At 31.2% G+C, this 22,282-nt stretch overlaps 1 protein-coding gene and 1 long non-coding RNA gene across 3 annotated transcripts in view; one reads left to right on the top strand and one right to left on the bottom strand.

Annotated features, from left to right (window-relative positions):
• Positions 1-21,331, bottom strand: part of LOC136040407 (uncharacterized) — a 38,321-nt gene extending 16,990 nt beyond the window's left edge. The window contains exon 1 of the long non-coding RNA XR_010620706.1: positions 21,238-21,331. This is a non-coding gene — a long non-coding RNA (uncharacterized LOC136040407). The remainder of the gene's footprint in view (positions 1-21,237) is intronic.
• LOC136040405 (uncharacterized) overlaps positions 1-22,282 on the top strand; it is a 41,702-nt gene that overhangs the window by 1,439 nt on the left and 17,981 nt on the right. For both annotated transcript variants that reach the window (XM_065724680.1, XM_065724679.1), the window contains exon 2: positions 14,898-15,083. In XM_065724680.1, coding sequence (XP_065580752.1) covers positions 14,898-15,083 — 186 coding nt within the window. The remainder of the gene's footprint in view (positions 1-14,897; positions 15,084-22,282) is intronic.

Raw genomic sequence — 22,282 nt, 5'->3', positions numbered from 1 at the left:
AGTCAAACTTTAGCGTAAAAAGCGAGGCGTCGAGGAAGGGACAACCCCTCATATACGGAATAATTTCTGTTCGTTTTAAGTTTTAATGTCACTCCTTACATGCAGTTAAAAAAACTTGTTTTATTATTTAATCTACCAAGAGCTTATGCTTCGTTGGTTTAACACGGAAAACTATAAAGAGCTTATTCTTTGGTGATTTAATACAGGAAACTACTAAGAGCTTATCCATTGGCGATTAACACGTGAAGATAAAAAGAACCGTAACGTTACTATTCAATGACGATTCACTACACCAGTCGTTTTCACCAAACACATGAAAAATTTCAAAGAAAATTGCAATATTGTATCCATTTTATATCAAAGTGGGCGGAACATTTTTGAGCCCACCAAGAAAAATCCTCCAATCCTCAAAGGAATTATCAAAATCTATTAAATATCCTTTTATCGTATTGTGTAGCTTTTTTGTACACTGTCTTGCAAAAAAAATCTATAGAGAAATTCAATGTAAATTTGAGAATTCATGTCACTCCCCTCTCACTCCTCTCTCTCTCTCTCTCGAGATATTATATTAAAAAAAAGATACAAAAAGGGTATTTTTCAAAATGTAGGAGGGGGGTGGGCAAAGGGCCAGCTTAAAGGCCCAATAACACAACAAAAGGGCTATTGAATAATGGAGAGGGTGGGATTAAGAGATTCTTAAGGGATTTGTTCTGTAACCCCCCCCAGCAGTATGTAACTAAAGGCTGTCCTAAAAATGCATTTCCGTACAACTCATCTTTTGCTTAAGCTAGTGAACATCAGTATTTTACTACGTAAAGCTGTCTGCGGTAGCAATTCCGGGGGGGGGGGATATTTCTAAGAGTCAAGAATACGAGCTGAATCTATAAAATCATCCGACAAAATATTTTGTTTATTTTAATTCTTATTCAAAATTTGTAAAACGCATGGGAAAATAATTTTTCATTCCAAATATTTGAGCTCATATAAAACAATATTAAAAAAAAATTAAACAATAGGGGGGGGGAAGGTAACCCGAAGAACATCAAGATCCAATGCACATATCTCTGAATCCTTTTTTGATCATTCTGATGAAAAGAATAAAACCCGACATTGTAAAGGTTTAAGGTTAACTACTTCCTTTTGGCTATTTTAAAAATAAATTAAGACCACATCTACGCCACTAATATAAATTTTTGCTCTGACGTATCTCAACTCGGAAGTAAGTACTAGTGATTATTTTCTCGCTCCGGTTAAAACCTCCGCTATGTTCTATTTTGACGTTTTGGGTTTTATGCTTCATTAAGATATTTAAATCTTACCACATTTCTGTGGGATTTTTTAAGCCTATGGATTTGAAGGTTCTTCCTTATTTCTTATTCAAAATTGAATTATTAATTTTATTTCAATATGGTTAAACAAATTTAATTTTCCTGTTAAATATCCAGAAAAAGAACATCATCTAAAGTTATTTAGAAATAATTTCTTTAATATGAAAACAAATTAACTAATTTGCAACTAAAATGAGTTTCTTTAAATCCAAATTCAACTACACAAAGAATATACATTTTTGTGGCATGTGGTACGTTTCTACCACATTTTTGCCATGTGAAAATTTAAATTCTCTTCGGAAGGAGCTTAGCGATGTCTCGAGTGAAGGTGATGGCCCTGACTCGATTTATGTCGACGTTTTTCGTTCAATATCATGACTCTTTTTTTCTTTACTAATTTTGCGTTAAACAATAATTAATCTACACAAGAAGAGAGTCAAATAATTCCAAAAAAAGTATGAATACATAGTTTTAAAGTCTGAGGAAAAGGTAAATTAAATAAACAATTTTTTAGCTCTGTGGAAAATTTTCCTAAATCTGGAAAATTTAACACAGTCGCACTTGCATTTTCGGATAAGCAATTTCAATTTTTTGAAACTAATTTTTAGTAAAGGCTACAGAATGTAGTATTACTAATTGCTAGTGCAAAATATACTTGGCAAAACTTATTTCACAAACCCTAAAGCGCTTTTATTTACGTATAATTTAATTCCGATCAATACCTCTTGCTGACTTATTTTTAAATATTTTGTCTCTTAGAGATGCTTCTATATCAGTAATTAGTTCCTATAATAAGAAATAAATTGATGGATATACCAAAAACTTTAACATTCATTTACCATCAATTCTCCTTTACGGAAATTGAGTGTAGATCCAAGATTCTATGATCAAATATTCCTTGTTTGTTTCGGCCAAAATTGAATGTGAGGATTTACTTATGAGTGCAAAAGGAGAGATTGATTTTATTTTTTATAGGATAATTTTTATAGTTCCAAAAGCAAGTGTTGATAGGAGCTTCTGAAAAAATCTGCTTTCTCCGGACTGATAAAAAAATATTTTAAAGAATAGACTTGATTTTGATTTGGAAATCATGTCAAAATCACTATCTAGGCTTTTGTTTTTGGGCCATTTGATTTCAGTCAAACTGAACTCGAGAGTATGTGAGAGTAAATAGATAGATTGATGATTTTGAGTGGATGGTTGCATACTTCACAAAAAAAAAGCAAAAAACTTCTGAAAAACTTATTTACCACTTAATAATTCATTGTAAGTTTTGTTTGTTTGGTTCTCATTTATTAATTGATTGCCATTTCTGTTCCTTTCAAGTTTAAATGACTTCTTCACTTTATTTCAGCTAGTCTTTAGTTCAATGCCACTCTTTACATTTCTTTGAAAAACTCCTTTTTGAAGAAGATGATTTTATTTATATGCAAATAAAGTTATATTTCCTTGGGACATTTACTCGGAGGGTTGAGTCATCTTTTCCTACCTTTATTCCGAATTTGTGCAGCCTTAGTAATAATTTGTACAGGAATAATAAATTGTTCCTAAATTATTCCTAATTCTTCTTTACTTTGATTTTCAAACATAAGCTAGCACCCTGAATTTTAAGGATTTCATTTAAAAAAATGTAGTATGAGGCGCTAAATGTATTTTTTTAACCTAGGTGAGAGGGTCTTTTTTTCTTTTTTGATTTTCACAATACAAATACCAAAAAAAGATAATTATTTATGGAAAATGTCAATGTGAGTATTTTATAATATCTGAGGGAGGGGATACCTATACATAAATAAGAGGAGGGGGATAGTCCCCTCCCTATGCTTACTTCCCCCCAATTGCTGCAACTATTTGACAACTTCCCAAATACATTATATTTACCAAAACGTTTTTCAAGACAACCAAATCCTTTTGAGCCAAAAATTCATTCTTTAATTAATTTTTTTATAACTCAATTCTTCAATAAGCCGAAGCAAATCCCTCTAGTGTAAAGGCCGAATGGGTTGGTGAGCTGGATTCGGGATCCCTTGTCTGAGAGGACGCGGGTTCGAATCTCGGTGTACCCAATTCTTCAGTTTGGGACGGGGGTCAGTGGCGTGACTCTGTAAGCATAGCCAGAGTCGACCCAGCTCTAAATAGGTACCTGGAGAAATCTGGGGAAGGTAAACAAAAAGGGTGTGCGAAAACACAGGATGGCTGGCCCCCAATCCCCTATTGCACTTCCTGGCTGAAGGGCCAAGAAACGGATATCAGCACCGCCGTTACGGACTGTAAAGTCTATCCTTTGCCGTATCCTTTACCTTTTTTTTTTACCTTACCTCTAGTGTAAAATGATTTTTTTCTCTTTCTTAAGCAAGCTCATGAAGTCATATCTCTGAAATATAACTACTACGTCTTTTACGTCCAACTCTTTTACGTCTTTACGACTCACATTCATCAGGTTTCTGTAGTAGATTCTGAATTAGGGGTTCGACTAGTATTTATGCTTGTAAACAGCTGGGTAGTCTCTGGATGTTTGCTTACAATTTAAAGATTTATGCTGCCATCGATTACTAATTACATTGCAACTAAGCATTTACCGTCTAGGTAAATGTGTCTACGTAACGTAGTGTCTAGGTAACGAAAAAAAAACATTTATTATCAAAAGACAACATTACTTCATGAAATAAGGAGGGGGCCGAAGTTAATACTTTTATTTAGAATTCGCTTGTAATACTTTCCAAGCTCAATCCTTTAATCAGGGCTGTCAGACCCTTTTTAGTTAAATTACTTCTAACCCCAGTTTCTCGTTAAAAATAGGTCTTCAGTTCGATAAGAGCAGTCACCAGGCTACAAAAAGGTTTTAGATCATAATATTGTGCAAAATAAGATAGAAGGATTTGAAGAAAAGACTATTTAATCCAGGGGGCTTCCCAAAGCTTAAAAAACGGCAAAGAAAATGAAGCAAAGTGATTTGTGTGTTTTAAGAAAAATGGAAGGGGACCATGATTGTCAAGATAAATCTTATGAGCGTTTGTTATGGTAACCAGAAGCTTATTAGAAGAAACTTAAACAAGAGACAAAAAACTGAGTTGACAAGGCTTTTCATCCTTAGTAAATCATTATTAGTTTCAGTACTTCATCTTTATCATAGGAAAGTTTTCTCAATAATTCATCGCAGTGATTTTTGCACAGTTTTTTATTACGATCTCCTTAATCTGGATTTCTTGACATCAATTATACTTTTTGGAATGGGAGACACATCACATTAATTTTGGATTTTCAAGCAATCCTTTCATCATAAGTCTTTTGCGAAAAAGGTTTTGACAATTAAAAAAAAAAAAAAAAAAAAAAAAAAAAAAAAAAAAAAAAAAAAAAAAAAAAAAAAAAAAAAAAAAAAAAACGGGATATTGCATATTTGCAATTTTCTCCTGCAGAGAAGAAAAAATAGCAGGCACGAGGCAGCCTCTTTTTGAGTAATAAAACATAAAATTTTGCTTCCATTTTTTAGCGAAATCTCTAACAATGTCAACGTTCTTAGAGAACATCGTTGACACATTTCGAACAAAAAAAAAAACTAAAAAAAAAAAATGCAACACAAATAAAATTTACTAGTTTCTTCGCTGAAGAAATGTTTCTATTTTTTTAGAGCTTTCAAACAATGTTCCTTGTTTTTTTGTTTAAATTCCAATGTCTCGTTTTTCAATTTACCCAATTGATACGTGGTACAACTACAACCAAGACTTCGGCGCCCGAGCTGGGTATCTTTGGATCTGATGTTAGGGTTGCTAGTTAGCCCCTTTTTAGTTTAGTTTCCTAGATTTGAATATTTTAGAAACAGGGTTAATTTCTAACTTTAACTTATTGCTAATTTAACTAATTGTTAATTAGCCAACTGCTAGTTTTGGTAATAGAAAAATTAAAAAAGTAATATATATGTAAACTAAGTAGATGTGTAGCAATGTAGTGCGTGAAGAGAACGAGTGGGTCATTATTGGTTAAAACCATTACGCCAGGAGTTAAGAAATTAATAGCGGTAATAACAAAAAACAAATATCGTATTAATCACAGGAAGTAAAAAAATGGGATTCAAAGAAAGTAATTTGGTCAAAACCTACATTCAACCGTCCTCAGTACAGATAAAAAAAAATACAACTAAAAGTCCCCAGGAACAAGAAAACAAGCTTTAAATACAAATAATATTTAAAAAAGGTATTGACCAAAATATTGGAAATGTCGTAGGTTTTCTGTTTGTTACGTTTTTTTTTGATTTGTCAATCTTAGTCAGAAATCATTTGAGAATTTAATATTAACAGAAGAAACATTGGACATATTCCTTTTGATTTATTGCCACTATATCCCCCTTCCCATGAAATCAAAAATGTAGTCATAAAAAATAACGGTTTAGTTCTGGTAAAAGTATTATATTATGCTCCGTTATATATACAGAAGGACACAATAGTGTCATTTTCATTTATTTAATGGTTTTTAATTAACTCGATATGGATATTTAAAATCCTGCCAGATTTCCTTATCAGAGGGAGGGGGGCTAATGTAGGAAGAGCTGAGTGGAAGTTAGAATTTTGAGTAAAAACACTATATAAATCTCCAATATAGACAATTTCGTATTCAACGTTCTGAAAAGTATCAAATCTATGGGTCCAAGTCCCCTTCATAGTCCGTTCTTCACGTCAAGGCCCTACAATCAACTATGGTCTAAAGAGATACCTAACAGAAACATTGTTGAAAATCTTCATATTTGTGAAAATCATACTTAGGAACAATAAAACCATAATCTTAATTTTAAAATGCTTCAAATGCAAATCTTGGTGACCTTATTTTTAAAATTTAAAGATAAATGCTAAGATAAAAGAAAGAAAATAAAGAAAAACTAAAGAACAAAACAAACCTTAAAAACAAAGAAAGAAAAGATGGGAAAGAAATTAAGACTATATGAAAGAATTAATTCTGCGTGGAAAACGGAGTAGCGGAGGTCTCAACCGAAAAATTGGAAATATCTACGCTTTTCTCTTCGTTAGGATTTTTCAATTTGTCATACTTAGCCAGAGTTGTCACAGAAATTAATTGAGACATTAGTATACATAGAAGAAAATGATGGACAAATCCCTTTTGATTTATGCTGCTCTGTTTTGTTATAGGGGGTCGCATTCTTGTCATTTTTGTTAATATAAAACGAAAAAACTATAAATCTAAGATATTCCAAACTTACTATTCTCCTAACTTAAAAATGTGAAATCTGGGGGGGGGGGTCCAAAAGATAGACTGAAAAAAAAGACATATCAGAAACATAGTTGACAATCTTCATATTTGTAAAAATGATAACTTGAAAACCATAATGCGATGATTTTAATTTAAAAAAGTTTCAAATGGAAATCTGCATTAAATTGTTTAGTACCAGGTAATGTGAATTGACCGTCAATTTGATAACTAAGATATATGTATTTTTTTGAATAGCTCCTTATATTTTTGAATAGTTTTGAATATATATTTTGAATATATATTCTTGAATATTTTTGATATATATCAAAAATATATATCAAATATATAAAAATATATATCAAAAATATATATAAATATATTATATATATTATATATATATATATATATATATATAAATATATAAAAAATATATAAAAATATATATAAAAAATATATATAAATATTTTTGAATATTTTTGAATATATATTTTTTGAATAGCTCCTTCCAGCATGATGCTTTATATTAAGTAAATTCTATTTAAACTTCAAGGATATTTATTGTGGAACTTTATTTAAAAGGACCTCTAATCTTCGAGACATTAAAATGATGATTCCATATGAATATCTCACCTGTACGATATGTAGAACCTGCGACATAACATACATTTGTACTAGAAAATACAGTTGATAGGTGTAAAGTATAATATAGTGAAACTGGGACACAAAAATAGATAATTTAAAAATAGAAACAATTAAATTAATTATAAGAAATAAATATGCATTTAAAATCGCAAACGGGTTTTAAGCGTGTAAATTGGAATTTTGTCGTTATAAAGCCGTTCTTCACCAAATGAGAGAGAGAGAAAAAAAAAACCAACAGATTAATAAAACCCAAGTGAGGAGCTGTGTTAGAATTTCAAGAAAATATAAATTTTCTGAGACGCAAGGTGAAATTTAGTGCCTGTTTTTTACGCTTAAGTTGCTAACACTTTCCAGAAAGATAGATAGATAGACAGATAATTTTTTTAATTTGCAAAAATTAAATAAATAAATATGACAAACCAGTGCACATGCATGGTGGCATACTTTAGTACTGACAATGTTACAATGTTACATACACTACAAAAATAAAAGCTAGCGCTGACTGTGTTTCATACTTTAGCTCTCATAAAATAAAAATAAAAATAAATCAAGCCAAAGTAAATAGAAACCTACAGCATCAACATAAATATACAAAAAGATAAACAAATTTAATTCCCCACAACACATTAAACATGAATCTCCTAATCATTTGTTATTTATTTAAATATTTCAAAACCCGTCATAACTTACATATAAATCCGTTATACCTTTAATCCTCGCACCCAATAATTTTGACAAATTTCAACTTCGCGATTATGTTTTGCAATTTTTTAATAAATAGTAGGTTCATTATTTCTGAAAAAAATTATTTTTATCACTATTTCTAAAAGAGCAAATGTATGTAGTAAGTGGGTCATTTCACTATTCTTTTGTTTTTGTTTTTTTAAATCCAATCAGAATTCAGAGTATGTACTTACCTTTGTTTTCAACTATGTTTAATTGGTAAAAAAAATTATAAGGATTGAGAACAAAGAAAAATGTAGGTTAGTTGAATTTTCTTGCATATATGACTAGTGGACTCTCATACCGTTTTAAGAAAAGTTTTTTTTATATCAAAGGCCAAGTGTCTTCAAAAGTAAAAAACCAGAGAGAACCAAATATAATAGCTACTTTTAGTTAGTTGTTATAATTATTATTAGGATTTCACTTGGTAATGCTAGATGGTGTTAGTTGCTGTTTTTCTCAGAGAGGATTTAACTTTTTTTTCTCTTATCAGGGTTCCATACTCTTCTGAATCGTAACCATCGGGGTGACCAATCTATTTAAAAGCATAGTGTAGGTTCGGATTATATGGTTTTTATTCTGAGCTTTACAGCTAGATTGAGGAAGATGTTAGGGAATCAGCCAATCTAAAGAGATAATAATGGATTTATTGGATTTTACTGGGTATTCCTTGATGGCGTTGGTTGTTACTTTTTCAGAGAGGAATTTAGCTTTCGTCTGTTTTCCATACTCTTTGGAGTAGCCGCTTCTAAGCTTTTGTTTTTAATGAAGGTATGATGTGAGCTTTGTAGAAAAAACTAGGAAGATTTTGGGGAATCAGGTTATACAAAGATACAAGAATCGCGGAATTCTAAATTTCTGAATTGTAGTTTTAAGATTTAGATACTTGAGAAGGACTTTTGGCCCATTTCCTGCAGTGGTCAAGGTGTCAAAACAATTGAAAAAAAATGCATAAAAATTGTCACATAGACACTGACAGAGGTCACGAGGACATTTTCACCGGATTTGAATTGTCTAGGGAATATTTCCGTGGCGAGGAGAATTTCTTTTTGGAGGTTGGACTATATTTCCAGGCATTATCTAAAAAATGATCAGAAATTTAATAAAAAAAACAATTTTTTTTTCAAATGAAAGTTAGGAGCAAAAATTAAAACTTAAAACAAACAGAAATTATTACGTCTATGAAGGGAATTGCCCCCTCCTCAACACCTCGGTTTTTACGCTAAATTTTGAATTTTGTCCCTGTTCCTTAAAAAATAACCCTTAAAACACAAGGACCATTTAATCAAAACAACGAAAAGCTTTTTTAAATGCACTAAACACGTTAGCGTAAAGAGCGAGACGTCGAAGAGGGTAGAATCCCATTCATATACGTAATAATTTCTGTTCATGTTAAGTTTGAATTTTGCTCCTTACTTTTAGTTGAAAGAACAGTTTTCTTAAAACTTAATTTCTAAAATAAACTGAACTTTACGTCCACCAAATGTACTAAGACTTGGTATTTGCTACAATACGTCTACCTATGGTGGTATTCTTTGGAAGCTAGAACTGTAGTTTAAGATTTTGGGGACCTGGGGGGATAACAGGGGGGGGGGGGATAAAGTCAGGATAACAGTGTGCTAATTTCGATGTCAACTCGTAAGAAATCAAATAAATTGAATTTCAGTTCTGGCATTTGTTTTTTTATTATTATTTATAATCAACCTTTTTTTTCAAACAACCTTTGACATGCAAGAGACAAAAACGTGATAAAATTTATTGCTGTCATATTTTGTTTGTTGGATGTGAAAATGATGGACTAACAAGTCCCCCCCACCCCTTAAAGTGACAGAATCAATAGACTAACGAACTCCTTTTCATCAGATCGTGACATATCTTGTTTTCAGTTAATAAGATATTCAGATATTCATTTAATTTAAGTAATATCAAACGATCAGTGGGAATATCAAAATTTATAATTTAATAATGCATCAAGATTTTTTTTTTCGTAAGATATGATGGTGATAAATCAGGTAAATATTTTCAAATTAAAAACATACTTCCACGAACGAGGGCTACAAAAAAAAGAGAACAAAAACGTTGTATTTCTGAACATACTCGCTCTTTTCCAGGTAAAGTTGCAAGTTTTAATAGCTTTCTTCAAGAAGAAGGGTCGAAAAAGCTCACAAAAGTTTCGTACGCCCTAATTAGTTTTATGATCCAAACAGAAGCAAGCCGAATATTTGTGGATAGAAATGGACATTTGTTTTTATCCATTTTTGATATTGTTTTGTCCATTTTTGATATTTGTTTTATGGGACGATGGGGTATATTGCCGTCAGAATGAAGCTATTTGCTGAATTTCAAATTCTATAACTTGACTTACTATCTTACTCTTGCGTTCTTCATTATGTAAGAAAGACCTATAAAATTAAGCTAGCCAGAAAAACAAATTTTTAAGCTCCGATCCAAACAAAAGCAAGCCTAATGCTCGTTCATATGGATACATTTGTTTTATCAGGGGATGGGGCATCTGGTCATTGAAGTGACACTATTCGCTGAATTTCAAAATTTCTGAAATTTGAATAAATTTCTAACACTTGTATTCTAAGCTAGATAGAAATACTTATGAAATTAAGCTGACCAGAAAAAAGAATTTTTAAGCTCTGCTCCAAACCGAAGCAAGCCTAATTTTTCTATGGACTCTTCAAGACTGATGGACTATGGACTCTTCTATACTGGTCCAGAAAAATGTCTCATTATCCTTCCTTCCCATTAATATACATTAAGCTAAAGCTCGTTTAAATAGGGTCGTTCCCCTATTTAAAGATACAAAACTGAAAATCCCGAACCAAAGAACAAAAATGAGAATAAGCAAATAAAAAACAAAAAATAATCTTGAACAATTCTCAGTCTCTGGGTCAAGACAGATGAGAACTGTTTTCTTTTGTAAAGGTGTAAGTAAATTAAGCTTGTAATTTGCTCTGTATTTCGTTTTGCTTAGGTATTTTATTTTTTGTATTTCGTTTTATGCTTTTATGTACTATGTAATTATGTTTTTATGTTATGTTTTATGTTTTTATGTTTTATTAACTTGTATTTCGTTTCTTTTTAAGGTCAATACTTCATTATTTGGCTGTGATTTCGCCAGTTTAAGGGATAAACATAGGCCCTATTTCTTTAGCGGTTCCTGGTAATAGCAACCGAAATTTCAAGAAATAGATTGTTGATAACAATAGATACAGTAAAAGAATCGAATTCTTAGGCTCTTTCAAAATGTGTGAAATTCATCAAACTTAATAGTATCCTTCAAAAGGTACGAGCCCGAGAAAATTTGCCTAGTTTTGAAAAAGGGGAAAAACACACCACAAAAGTCATGATCCAATTGAAAATCACACCATCAGATTCAGCTTACCAGAAAAAGCTGCTGTATAGGTTTGAAGCTCTTATGTACAAAAATGTGGAATTTCGTATTTTTTTTTCCAAAGGAAAGATCACGAATGCGTGTTTATCTATTTTTTATCCAGTGGCGATCATATTGAACCAGTTATCGTAGAAGATCGGGAGAGGACTCATTTGAACTGAAATCAAAAGCTCTAGTGTCTATTTTAAGTTACCAAAACTATTGGAGGTCTGCTAGCCCCTTCCAACGCTCATGTCCCCCAATGAAAATTATAAGATAGCGATTTTTTCAGCATAGTCGAAAAATTTAACAATTATGTTTTTGACGGTGATATCAAACAGTTCGTGGTAACGAACTGTAGTAAGGAGCGACCCGGCTCAATAGTAAACGAAACTCTAAAAAACGGAATTTCGATGCTAAAAGATATATCAAAAGAATCGAATTTTTATGCTTATTTCAAATATATAAGTTTCATCAAATTTAGTCTTTGTCATCAAAAGTTACGAGCCTGAGAAAATTTGCCTTATTTTGGAAAATAGGGGGTAACACCCCCTAAAAGTCATAGGATCTTAACGAAAATTACACCATCGCATTCAGCGTATCAGAGAACCCTATAGAAAAAATTTCAAGGTCCAATCTACAAAAATGTGGAATTTCGTATTTTTTGCCAGAAGACAAATCACGGGTGCGTGTTTATTTGTTTTTTTGTTTTTTTTTTTTTTTTTTCCCAGGGGTCATCGTATCGACCAAGTGGTCCTAGAGTGTTGCAAGAGGGCTCATTCTAACGGAAATGAAAAGTTCTAGTGCCCTTTTTAAGTGACCAAAAAAATTGGAGGGCACCTAGGCCCCCTCCCACGCTAATTTTTTTCCCAAAGTCAACGGATCAAAATTTTGAGATAGCCATTTTGTTCCGCATAGTCGAAAACCATAATAACTATGTCTTTGGGGATGACTTACCCCCCACAGTCCCTGGGGGAGGGGCTGCAAGTTACAAACTTTGACCAATGTTTACATACAGTAATGGTTACTGGGAAGTGTACCGACGTTATCAGGGGTATTTTTTTGGTTTGGGTGTGGGGTTCAGGGGAGGGGGCTATATGGGAGGATCTTTCCTTGGAGGAATATTTCATGGGGGAAGAGAAATTCAATGAAAAGGGCGCAGGACTTTCTAGCATTACTATAAAAAAAAAACAATGAAAATATAAACATGAAAAAGTTTTTTCAATCGAAAGTAAGGAGAAGCATTAAAACTTAAAAAGGAACAGAGATTATTACGCATATGAGGGGTTCTAAAAATACTTTAGCATAAAGAGCAAGGTATTTAGGAGGAGATAAACACTTCACTCTTTATGCTAAAATTTTTTTAGATAATTTCAACTATTTATTCTACGGCCTTTCTGATCCAGGGGTCATTCTTAAAGAATTGGGATAAAACAAGATTTAGTGTGAAGAGCGAGGTATTAACGAGGGGACCAGCCCCCTCATATATATAATCAAAAATATAAGAATATAAAAGTTTGTTACGTAAGTTAATTCTTAAGTTACGTATTTTTTTTTACTAATAAAAACCTTCGTTAAGAATAAAAGATCTAGGTGCCTTTTTAAGTAACCGAAAAATTGGAGGGCAACAAGACCTCCTTCCCCACCCCTTATTTCTCAAAATCGTCTGATCAAAACTAAGAGAAAGCCATTTCGCCAAAAAAAGAATTAATATACAAATTTCATTTTAATAATTTATGTACGGAGAGCCAAAATCAGACATGCATTAATTAAAAAACTTTCAGAAATTAAATAAAAAAAACAAGTTTTTTTAAATGAAAGTAAGGAGCGACATTAAAACTTAAAACGAACAGAAATTACTCCGTATATGAAAGGGGCTTTTCTTCCTCGACACCCCGCTCCTTGCGCTAATGTTTGATTCTTTCTCGCAACTCTGCTTTTTAAAACAATAAAAAACTTTAGCGCAAGGAGCGGGGTGTCGAGGAAGAAAAGCCCCTTTCATATACGGAGTAATTTCTGTTCGTTTTAAGTTTTAATGTCGCTCCTTACTTTCATTTAAAAAAACTTGTTTTTTTTATTTAATAACCCACAAGGGTCTGCAGGGCAAAAGCTGCAGTTTGTGAACTTTTCCCACTGTTTACATATAGTATTGGTTATTGGGATGTATAAAGATGTCTTCAGTGGGTATGCTGAAGACATTAGTATACGAAGGAATTTTCATGGAGGATGAGCTGGATTTTGTAAAAACAATCACCCTTATTTAAAAAACATTATTAAAAAACTTAGTATTATTTAAATAACTTATTTAAAAAAAATGTTATAAATAATTTAATATATATATATATATATATATATATATATATATATATATATATATATATATATATATATATATATATATATATATATATATATATATATATATATATATATATATATATATATATATATATATATATATATATATATATATATATATATATATATATATATATATATATGTATATATATATATATATATATATAATCTGCTGAATAAATAAGCTGCTTTTTATGATTATTAATTTAAAAAAAAACTTTTCCACAAAATAAGTCTTTCAAAGAAAGTAAAGAGCTTCATTAAGGCAAATATTGGCAGAAATAATGACAAATAATCTTCCAAGCGTAAAACAACGATAAATCACCATCAATAAATAAATGAAACTCGAAATAAACATAAATTATAATAAACAAAGGAGTCAAATCGAAAAACGAGCCAAAAAAAAAACATGATTAGGGCTGATAACTCACAAACCTTCTTAAGTCCAGAACATAATTTACACTTGACTAATAAAAAGACCGTGGATTGTCAGTTTTATTAAATATCACTTACTCATTTTAATACTGGTATTTACTCCTTAAAGCCATAATAGTTATTTATATATTACAGTAAAAAATGTGAAAGCATTTAAACTGTGTTTTATTTTCAGTAAAGTGCAAATTATGTTCTGGTCCTGAGAAGGCATGGGAGTTGTCAGCCCTACTCATGTTAATTTTTGCTCATTTGAGTTTGACACCGTTTTTCAACGTAATTTCTCTTCTTTTTGAATTTAATTCATTTATTGATGGTGATTTGTGGTAGTTTTACACTCGGAAGATTATTTGACATTGTTTCTGCTCATATTAGGCTTTATAGAGCATCTTACTTTCTTCGAAAAACTTGCTTACTAGAAAAAGTTTCTTTAGCTAATTTTTGTTCGTTTTTTATTGACACAGCCTTTTTCGTGGAAAAAAACGAATATTTTATATCTTTTCATTCTTTTTCTATAAGAACCAATAGTTGGGTTTGCTATTTGTATGTTGAAGAATTTTTTTCATTAATTCTACCAATCCTGACACTAAGAGTATTGTTTAATTCGATTTCATACCTCCTCAAGTTGACCTGAGAAATTAAACTTAATACAATTCCCAGCACAGTTTATCTATGCTCTAAGACAACCTGGATGTACATACATTTTTTGAATTATTTAAATTGTAAGATCAGTGTGAAATAAAAAAAATATATCAAATTACTTACCTGCTAAGAGGGAGAGAGGAGATTGAAGGGTAGATAATTTTCTCGTTTTATCTAATAATTATTCTTTTAGGTAATTCAAGTGAAGCAACATACGTAAAATGGTACAAGACCGGATATAATAGACTATCAGATTCCTTAAGTGATGATTATAATGGAAACCATGTTCAGTCATCTACTGTTTCATTTATTTACGGGGATGGTGTTGTCAACTCCAAAAGTAAAGGAGGAAAGAATAATAAAGATGGTGTAGAAACAGGTATAATTAGCATTCTTATGTACAAGTAACTCATTAATGAAAAGCATAGAGTATGATATAAGGTACAGAATAACCATGTGATACGAAAGCACATGACAAATCGGTTGAACGCGTAAAACCCGAATAACAAAAAAGAACACACTAATTAGATAAGATTAATCAGTACAACTAATCACAATTAATCATTGCAGGATTTTTTTTTTAACTATTGATTGAGTGCAATTACCATGTTAATTGAACACATTTATAAGTTTCTAAATAAATTAAGCTTGGCATGTTAATAAATTGAAAGGCAATAGTCGTTTTGGACTTGTCCCGGTTAAATATAGGAAAAGGGCCACAATTTGTGAGAAGGAAAGAATTAACGAGCGATGGACAAATTATTTTGAAAATGTTCTAACCTGTGATAGAGTTAGAGGAAATTATATTGAAAAGAATGAAAAGTTTGTAATACTTTGGATGAGAAGGAAGATTTATTTTATGGGGAAGATTCAGTGACAGTACCTAAAGGATTAAAAAATAATAAGATCCCAGATGCAGATAGCCTGTTAAATACAAAAGTGGATCTAGAAAAAAATCTTTGGGGAGGCCTAATTTGACAAGGGGGCAAATGATTAAAATCTTGGAGGGGGATTAAATGTAACAAAGGTGCCAATAACTGACCAAATGGAAAAATCTATTCTAAAAAAATCGTTAAAAAAGAAAAACAAGGAATGAGGGCTCACGAAAAAACATTAGGGGATGGGCCGGGGTCCACCGACCCCCTCGATCTGCCACTTGGTAAATGGCTATTTTTTAATTTGGTGATTGTGAAGTTAGAGACAAGTTATGAATGTGATGTTTGAAAAAGGATAAGTGCCTAATGAATTTAAGAACACTCTAATGAAACCCCTCCATAAGAAAGGTCAGAAGTATAAGTATGGTAATTATAGAGGCATTAGCCTTGTTTCTATAGGAAGCAAGTTATTTGGTATGGTTATACCTTTTTACTCAGAGATGCTGTAGATAAAGTTTTAAGAAAAGAATACTGTGGTTTTAGGAAGGGTAGAGGATGTGTCGATCAAATTTTCGCTTTTAGATCAATAAATGAGAAGTGCCTGAGTCATCAAACGCATTTAGTCCAAGTTTTATAGATTATAAACAAGGGTTTGATTCAGCTGATAGAAGAGCTCTAGCAAAGGTTCTATACTTGTTTGATACCAGATAAAAAAAATTAAAGGGATTGGTGCTGTATACGTGAATAATATTGCTGTGAATAAGGTAGGAAATGAGATTCTTAGCTGATTTTCCATTAAAACATGAATTAAGTAGGGTTGCGTTCTGTCGCAATTTATTTTGGCCATATTGATGGATTTTGTATTAAGGAGCACATCAAAGACAATTGAAAAACACAAAATCACATGGGAAAGTAACATTCTCATAGACTTAATTATCCTACAATAATGATTTAATTATCCTAGATGAAAATGTTAGCAAAATGAATGAAATTTTAGAGGTTTGGCGAGTTCAGGGGGCAAGAACAGGCTATAACTCATTTTCTAAATTACAAGAATAGACGCAGTATCCAGGATTTTGTTCGGGAGGCGGGGGAGGGGCTTAAAAAAATTCTTTGGCACTCACGTTTTATCTTGAACACACTTAAGTTCTTGGACTGAGTAAAACCAGTTTCTCTTTCTGCATTCCTACATAATTAGCTTAGTTTTAGTGAGTTAGTGAAATAAACCACTATGCTGGTATATTTTAATTAAGTATTTAATATATAGAGCTCGTTAGGTTAGGTATTTAATATAATGCTTTCTGAGCGGCTTGCTTTCCATAATTATCTGTTGTAGTTTCATTATTTTGCTTACTAAAATATTATATTTTCAGCAGATTTTTGTATATTTGATAACGATTATCCTAACTTCAATTCTCGAGTGTGGTCTGGAAAACGTGTACCAGCCCTTAAAAACGCATCAGAAACGTGTTTTTAATGCATTTTATTACAACTTTACCAGTCGGACAGATATTTCAAGAAGAGTTCAAATATCGATTTATCAACGTCAGTCAATAAAAAGTAAATATTGAACTGAAGTACATACGCAGGGAAGGGAAGGGATATTTGGGTACATCCCTCCTTCTAAAGTATCGAGACTTATTTATACTTTAATTTCATATGTTAAAATCTATTTTTTCCCTTTTTTGAAGTATTTATGCATGCATCTATTGGATTACCTACGCTTCTTGACTCATAAGCCTCTTGTTTTTTGAAGTTAACTCCCTTCCAAAGGTCGTATCCTCTGAAATAAATTCATGCCTATGTATATTTATTAGAGCTCTTTTAGTTGAATTGTACTGCATTTTTTTAACAAGGGTGTATTGTTGCTGTATTTGATTTTGTTTTTTAAATTTGAAACTAACCGCAAAACAAAAACTAATTAAAAACCTTTTTTTTTCAAAAACCTATTCATACCATTCCATACAATATACCATTCATTGATGTCTCCATTATGGTAATTTAATATTTCCTTAGAGCCAAGATATTGAGATTTAGCAGTAAGCAATATAACAAAAAGAGAAATCATTAATGCAACAGCACAAACACATTAAAAAAAAGGAGATAGAAGGAGAAAGGGAAAACTGTTTTCCTAAATTAGTGATTAATATAGACCAGCACTTGAATGAGGCCTTAACCCTACTCATCCATACAACCACATAGGTCAAACAGCATAGACATACACAATCAACCATAAAGAATAATCCATGGACAGGCAGTCATGTCGTCAATAAGTATAAGTCGTCATTTACCAAATAATAAAAACAGTAAAGACAAATAATTCAGAGGTAACAACCTAACACAAGGTCTCATCAGGAGAATAAACTTACCTATAGGGTTTCGGCACTTTCAATTCTCTACCCAGTCAAGTGTTGTGCCTACCACAGAATATCCATGGCATCCCAGTGTCAGGTACCACCCCCAAACTACATGCCTATGAAAAAACCCCCAGCAAATGTAGAACAACCAAGTAACACCAAAATAACCTTATCCTGTTAATATACTCCTCTTTTTAGCAAAAATAGGTAAACTAAATGTGATAAATTTTACCAAATCACAAATATTAACTCTTTGAAAAAAATCTGAGTGAACTAAACAATTATAGAATTCATCATTACCATGTGGCTATTTTTGAAAAATCCGCTCTATTAGAAACACAATTCAAAATAGATGGCGCTGCATCAACTCTTCGCGAACCTCCGAAATTAGCCGAAAATTTCCCTAAGTATTTCCAGATAGCTTTTATGGTATTTATTTTAAAGTTCTTTGTAATGAAAACTAATTTTTTTAAATTGCCAAGTTAATTTACTTGCAGAAAAACCACTTAATATCAATTTTTGGCTTAAGATTTTACATCTATTTTTAAAATCAATACAATTACTACAAGTCCTTGCATAACGAAGTAACTGTGAGAAAAATGCCGAATATGTGATATTTGAGTATGTATTACTTTCAGGGAATGGGAAACTAATCACTTCAAAATCAAAATCATCCGTTTTATTATACATTTTAAAACCTAATTTATTATTATCAGAAATATTAATATTTAAATCTAAGAAATGATCTTCAAGACCAGCGCCATGACTAGGTTCAAGAGTAAGCTCTGATGGATATAGATTTTTAGAAATATCAATGAAATCCTTACAATTGAAGACCAAAATATCATCTAAATATCTTTTATTATTTGACAAAACATGTTTTAAATTACTTGGATTATTCATATCCATCATATATTTATATTCTAGTTGACTTAAAAACAAGTCAGCTATAAATGGGCTGTCATTCCCCCCCCCCCCCTCATGGGAATTCCCACGATTTGCTTGTACAAATCACCACCAAATCTTCTATAAGTATTGTATAAAACAAATTCTAATAACTCAAAAATCATATCCAAGCTGTAACATCTCAAGCTAACTGTAGTCTTAAAGCAATTTGTCCATATAACTTTTTTATTATAAGTGTCTATTTTTAAGAAACTTTTACTAGATAAGAGGAAAGATTTCTTTTTAAATTATCTAACACTACATTAAGTGATAAATTAGTATACATTGTCGCAAAATCCAAAGACTCAATTCTTTTAGCTGAAACCATTGTTAAAGAATCTATCACCTGCAGTGAATTATTAACACTCCAATATGGATTAAAATTCGAAAATTTTTTAACACCAGAACAATAGGTTTTAAGTTTATTTATAATTTCCTTTAAAATTAAAGAGAGGTCAGTAGCAGCAATGCGGGTTAGACATTTAGCTGCTCCAGCAATAAACCGTGGTTTAGGGGGATTCTTATGAAATTTTACAGTCCAATATAGGAAGGGGAACTTTTTATCATTGTAATTTATTTTAATATTAAAATTAAAAAAAAAATTTCTTCAGTCTTTTCAATTAAATTCTCATCCTCTTAATTTACCTTTTCGTAAACATTAGTTATGCATAACTCCTTTTTTAAGATATCACAATACAGCTTCTGACAAATTATGGCAAAATTATTAGCTTTATCCACCGGCACAATTACAAATTCATTCTGTAGATTAGCAATTGCTTGTTTAATCTTAGCATTATAAAATAATGATTTAGTGTTACTATTTTTTAAGTTAGAATATATTTTATTTCGTATTCTATTAATAATTAAATTCTTCCAACTTTGAAAACTCTATTTATTTTTATTCTCTTTCTTACACCACTTATCAATAAATAAATCAAAATCATTTTCCAAGCCATCAAGAACACTCGATGGTTTCAGATGATGAGAAAGACGGAAATTAGCCCTTTTATTCATTATAATTTGAAGATCATCTTGCTTAATTATTGACAAGTCCCCTGTTATAACATGTTTGTAAGTGGGATTTACAAATGGGCCAAGTTGCTTATAGTTACAAACCGGTTTCCAATTTATATTACTATTTAATCTTTTAAGTATTAAATTATAATTAAAAATAATTCGCCCAATAGTTTGAAAATTTATAAGTTAAAACTAGACTATCATTATAATTCAAATTACTAGGAAGGGCCTGTTTCACATCCCGCTGATTTAAAATTTCCGGTAAATTAATATCTTTAATCTGCTTACAAGTAAAATTAATAGGTAAATATAATCTGTTATCCTTATTACCAATCTTTTGGTAATAACCAAACTTTTTCTTTGGTAAAAACTTTTTCTTTTTTGAAATAAATTTCGTTTTAGTTAGAATGCAAATCGTATCGCATATTATTTCAAAATTATATTCAAGAGCTGTATTATTCTTAACAATCCAGAAAAGTTTGATTAAATTCCTCTTGGATAAATTATTTAGACATTTTATTACAGAAATCATGCCCCTAGATTCAAGTAGCTGGCATAGATCTATAGAAAGCATATGTAAATCTTATTCATTTTTTCTATTATTTTTCCTATGTCCTCTCGATCGTTTTTTACGTTTAGTAGGACAATTAAAAGAAGGATGGTCCATAAAACCATCAATACATTTAACAACAACCCGAGACATGTCACCATATTTTGCTACACGATCGTTTAGCCCAAAAGCATAAGCTGTACCAAGAGTATGGATCCAGAAATCCTCCTGTTTACGTAGTCTATTATTCTTCTCTTCTTTATTTAAATTTTCTAACCCTAAATTTTCTAAAATTGTGACAGTTGTATCTGATATGGAACATGTACTATTATTACAATGTTGAACTAAATAGTTATTAGTTTTTTCATTATTAACTGTTGCCTTGTGTCCAGAAAATCTTTTATATATATTATTAGTTGTTTCCCCCACATATTGTAGGCAGCATTTACTACATTCTAATAGGTAAATTACATCGGTTGTTTTACAATTAACATTACCACGTAACTTGCATGCAAAATTTTTATTATACAATGTACTCTTAACAGAAGTCCGTGGGATAAAATGATCTTGGAAAAGAAAACAACGACTCTTACACTTAATAACTTTCAAAAAATCGTTCCGAGTTCCGAGGCTAATATTTGTATTTTGTTGAATTAAAAGTTATTGAAAATAAACCCAATCAAACTAACATCCAAATCAAAATCCAACAATCAAAGTCATTATACAATGTACTCTTAACAGAAGTCCGTGGGATAAAATGATCTTGGAAAAGAAAACAACGACTCTTACACTTACTAACTTTCAAAAAATCGTTCCGAGTTCCGAGGCTAATATTTGTATTTTGTTGAGTTAAAAGTTATTGAAAATAAACCCAAATCAAACTAACATCCAAATCAAAATCCAACAATCAAAGTCCTAAAATCATGCCAAGGTCAATAGGTCAATAGGTCAATAAATACATAAACATGAAAAAAAAGTTGTTTCATGAAAACATGAAATTTGCATAAGTGCCATTTCACCAATAATTAACAATATCAGGTTAACCTGGACCTGGGTAAAGGTCTGTCGGGGAGAAAACTAAAAAATTTTCCTCCACCAGCACTGGATCCAACCTGGAATAATATAACGAAAAGAGAAATCATCAATGCAACAGCACAAACACATTAAAAAAGGAGATAGAAGGAGAAAGGGAAAATTGTTTTCCTAAATTAGTGATTAGTGATAATAGTGATTAGTGATATACATTGGAATTATGAGTTGTACCCCGTCAACAGGGGTAACATTTTTTTTCGAATTATATTCACCCAGCTTTAAATTTCTGTCAAAATGTTGATTTAATTAGACAAAATAAGTTAGTGGCACCAATTAAAGGGAGGGTTAGAGTCTCCCCCTTTCCGAGATCCTCCCCTATATTTTGAAATCAGCCTTGGTATTGTCATTGAAAAGGGCCTTTTTGCCATTTTTATTGAAAGAAAAATTTAGAAAACTAAATTTCTTCAAAACATTTTGTGTCCCCCTCCATCTAATTGTCATGAGTTGAGGTCACTGCAGAAAGTGGGTTGAAAATCCATTATGATTTCTGCATTCAAGCTCATTGGTAAAATGACATACTCCTAACCGAAAATCAATACCACGTTTGTAATATTTATTTGACATCTGTCAAAATCCAATTTGTGGTGAAACCACAAACCACAAATAATGTACAAAATAATTTTGTCTCCTGCGATGTAATTAGACGTAAATATAGTCATTTGGTTTATGTGTATGCGCATTCAATTCACACTAATGTACTCCATGGATGTGATTCAAATCACAATAAATGAAACCACATATC

Source organism: Artemia franciscana, chromosome 20 (assembly GCF_032884065.1).
Source record: "Artemia franciscana chromosome 20, ASM3288406v1, whole genome shotgun sequence".
Lineage (NCBI taxonomy): Eukaryota > Metazoa > Arthropoda > Branchiopoda > Anostraca > Artemiidae > Artemia > Artemia franciscana.
The sequence above is the reverse complement of the archived record's forward strand: the minus strand, read 5'-3'. Positions and strand labels throughout refer to the sequence as shown.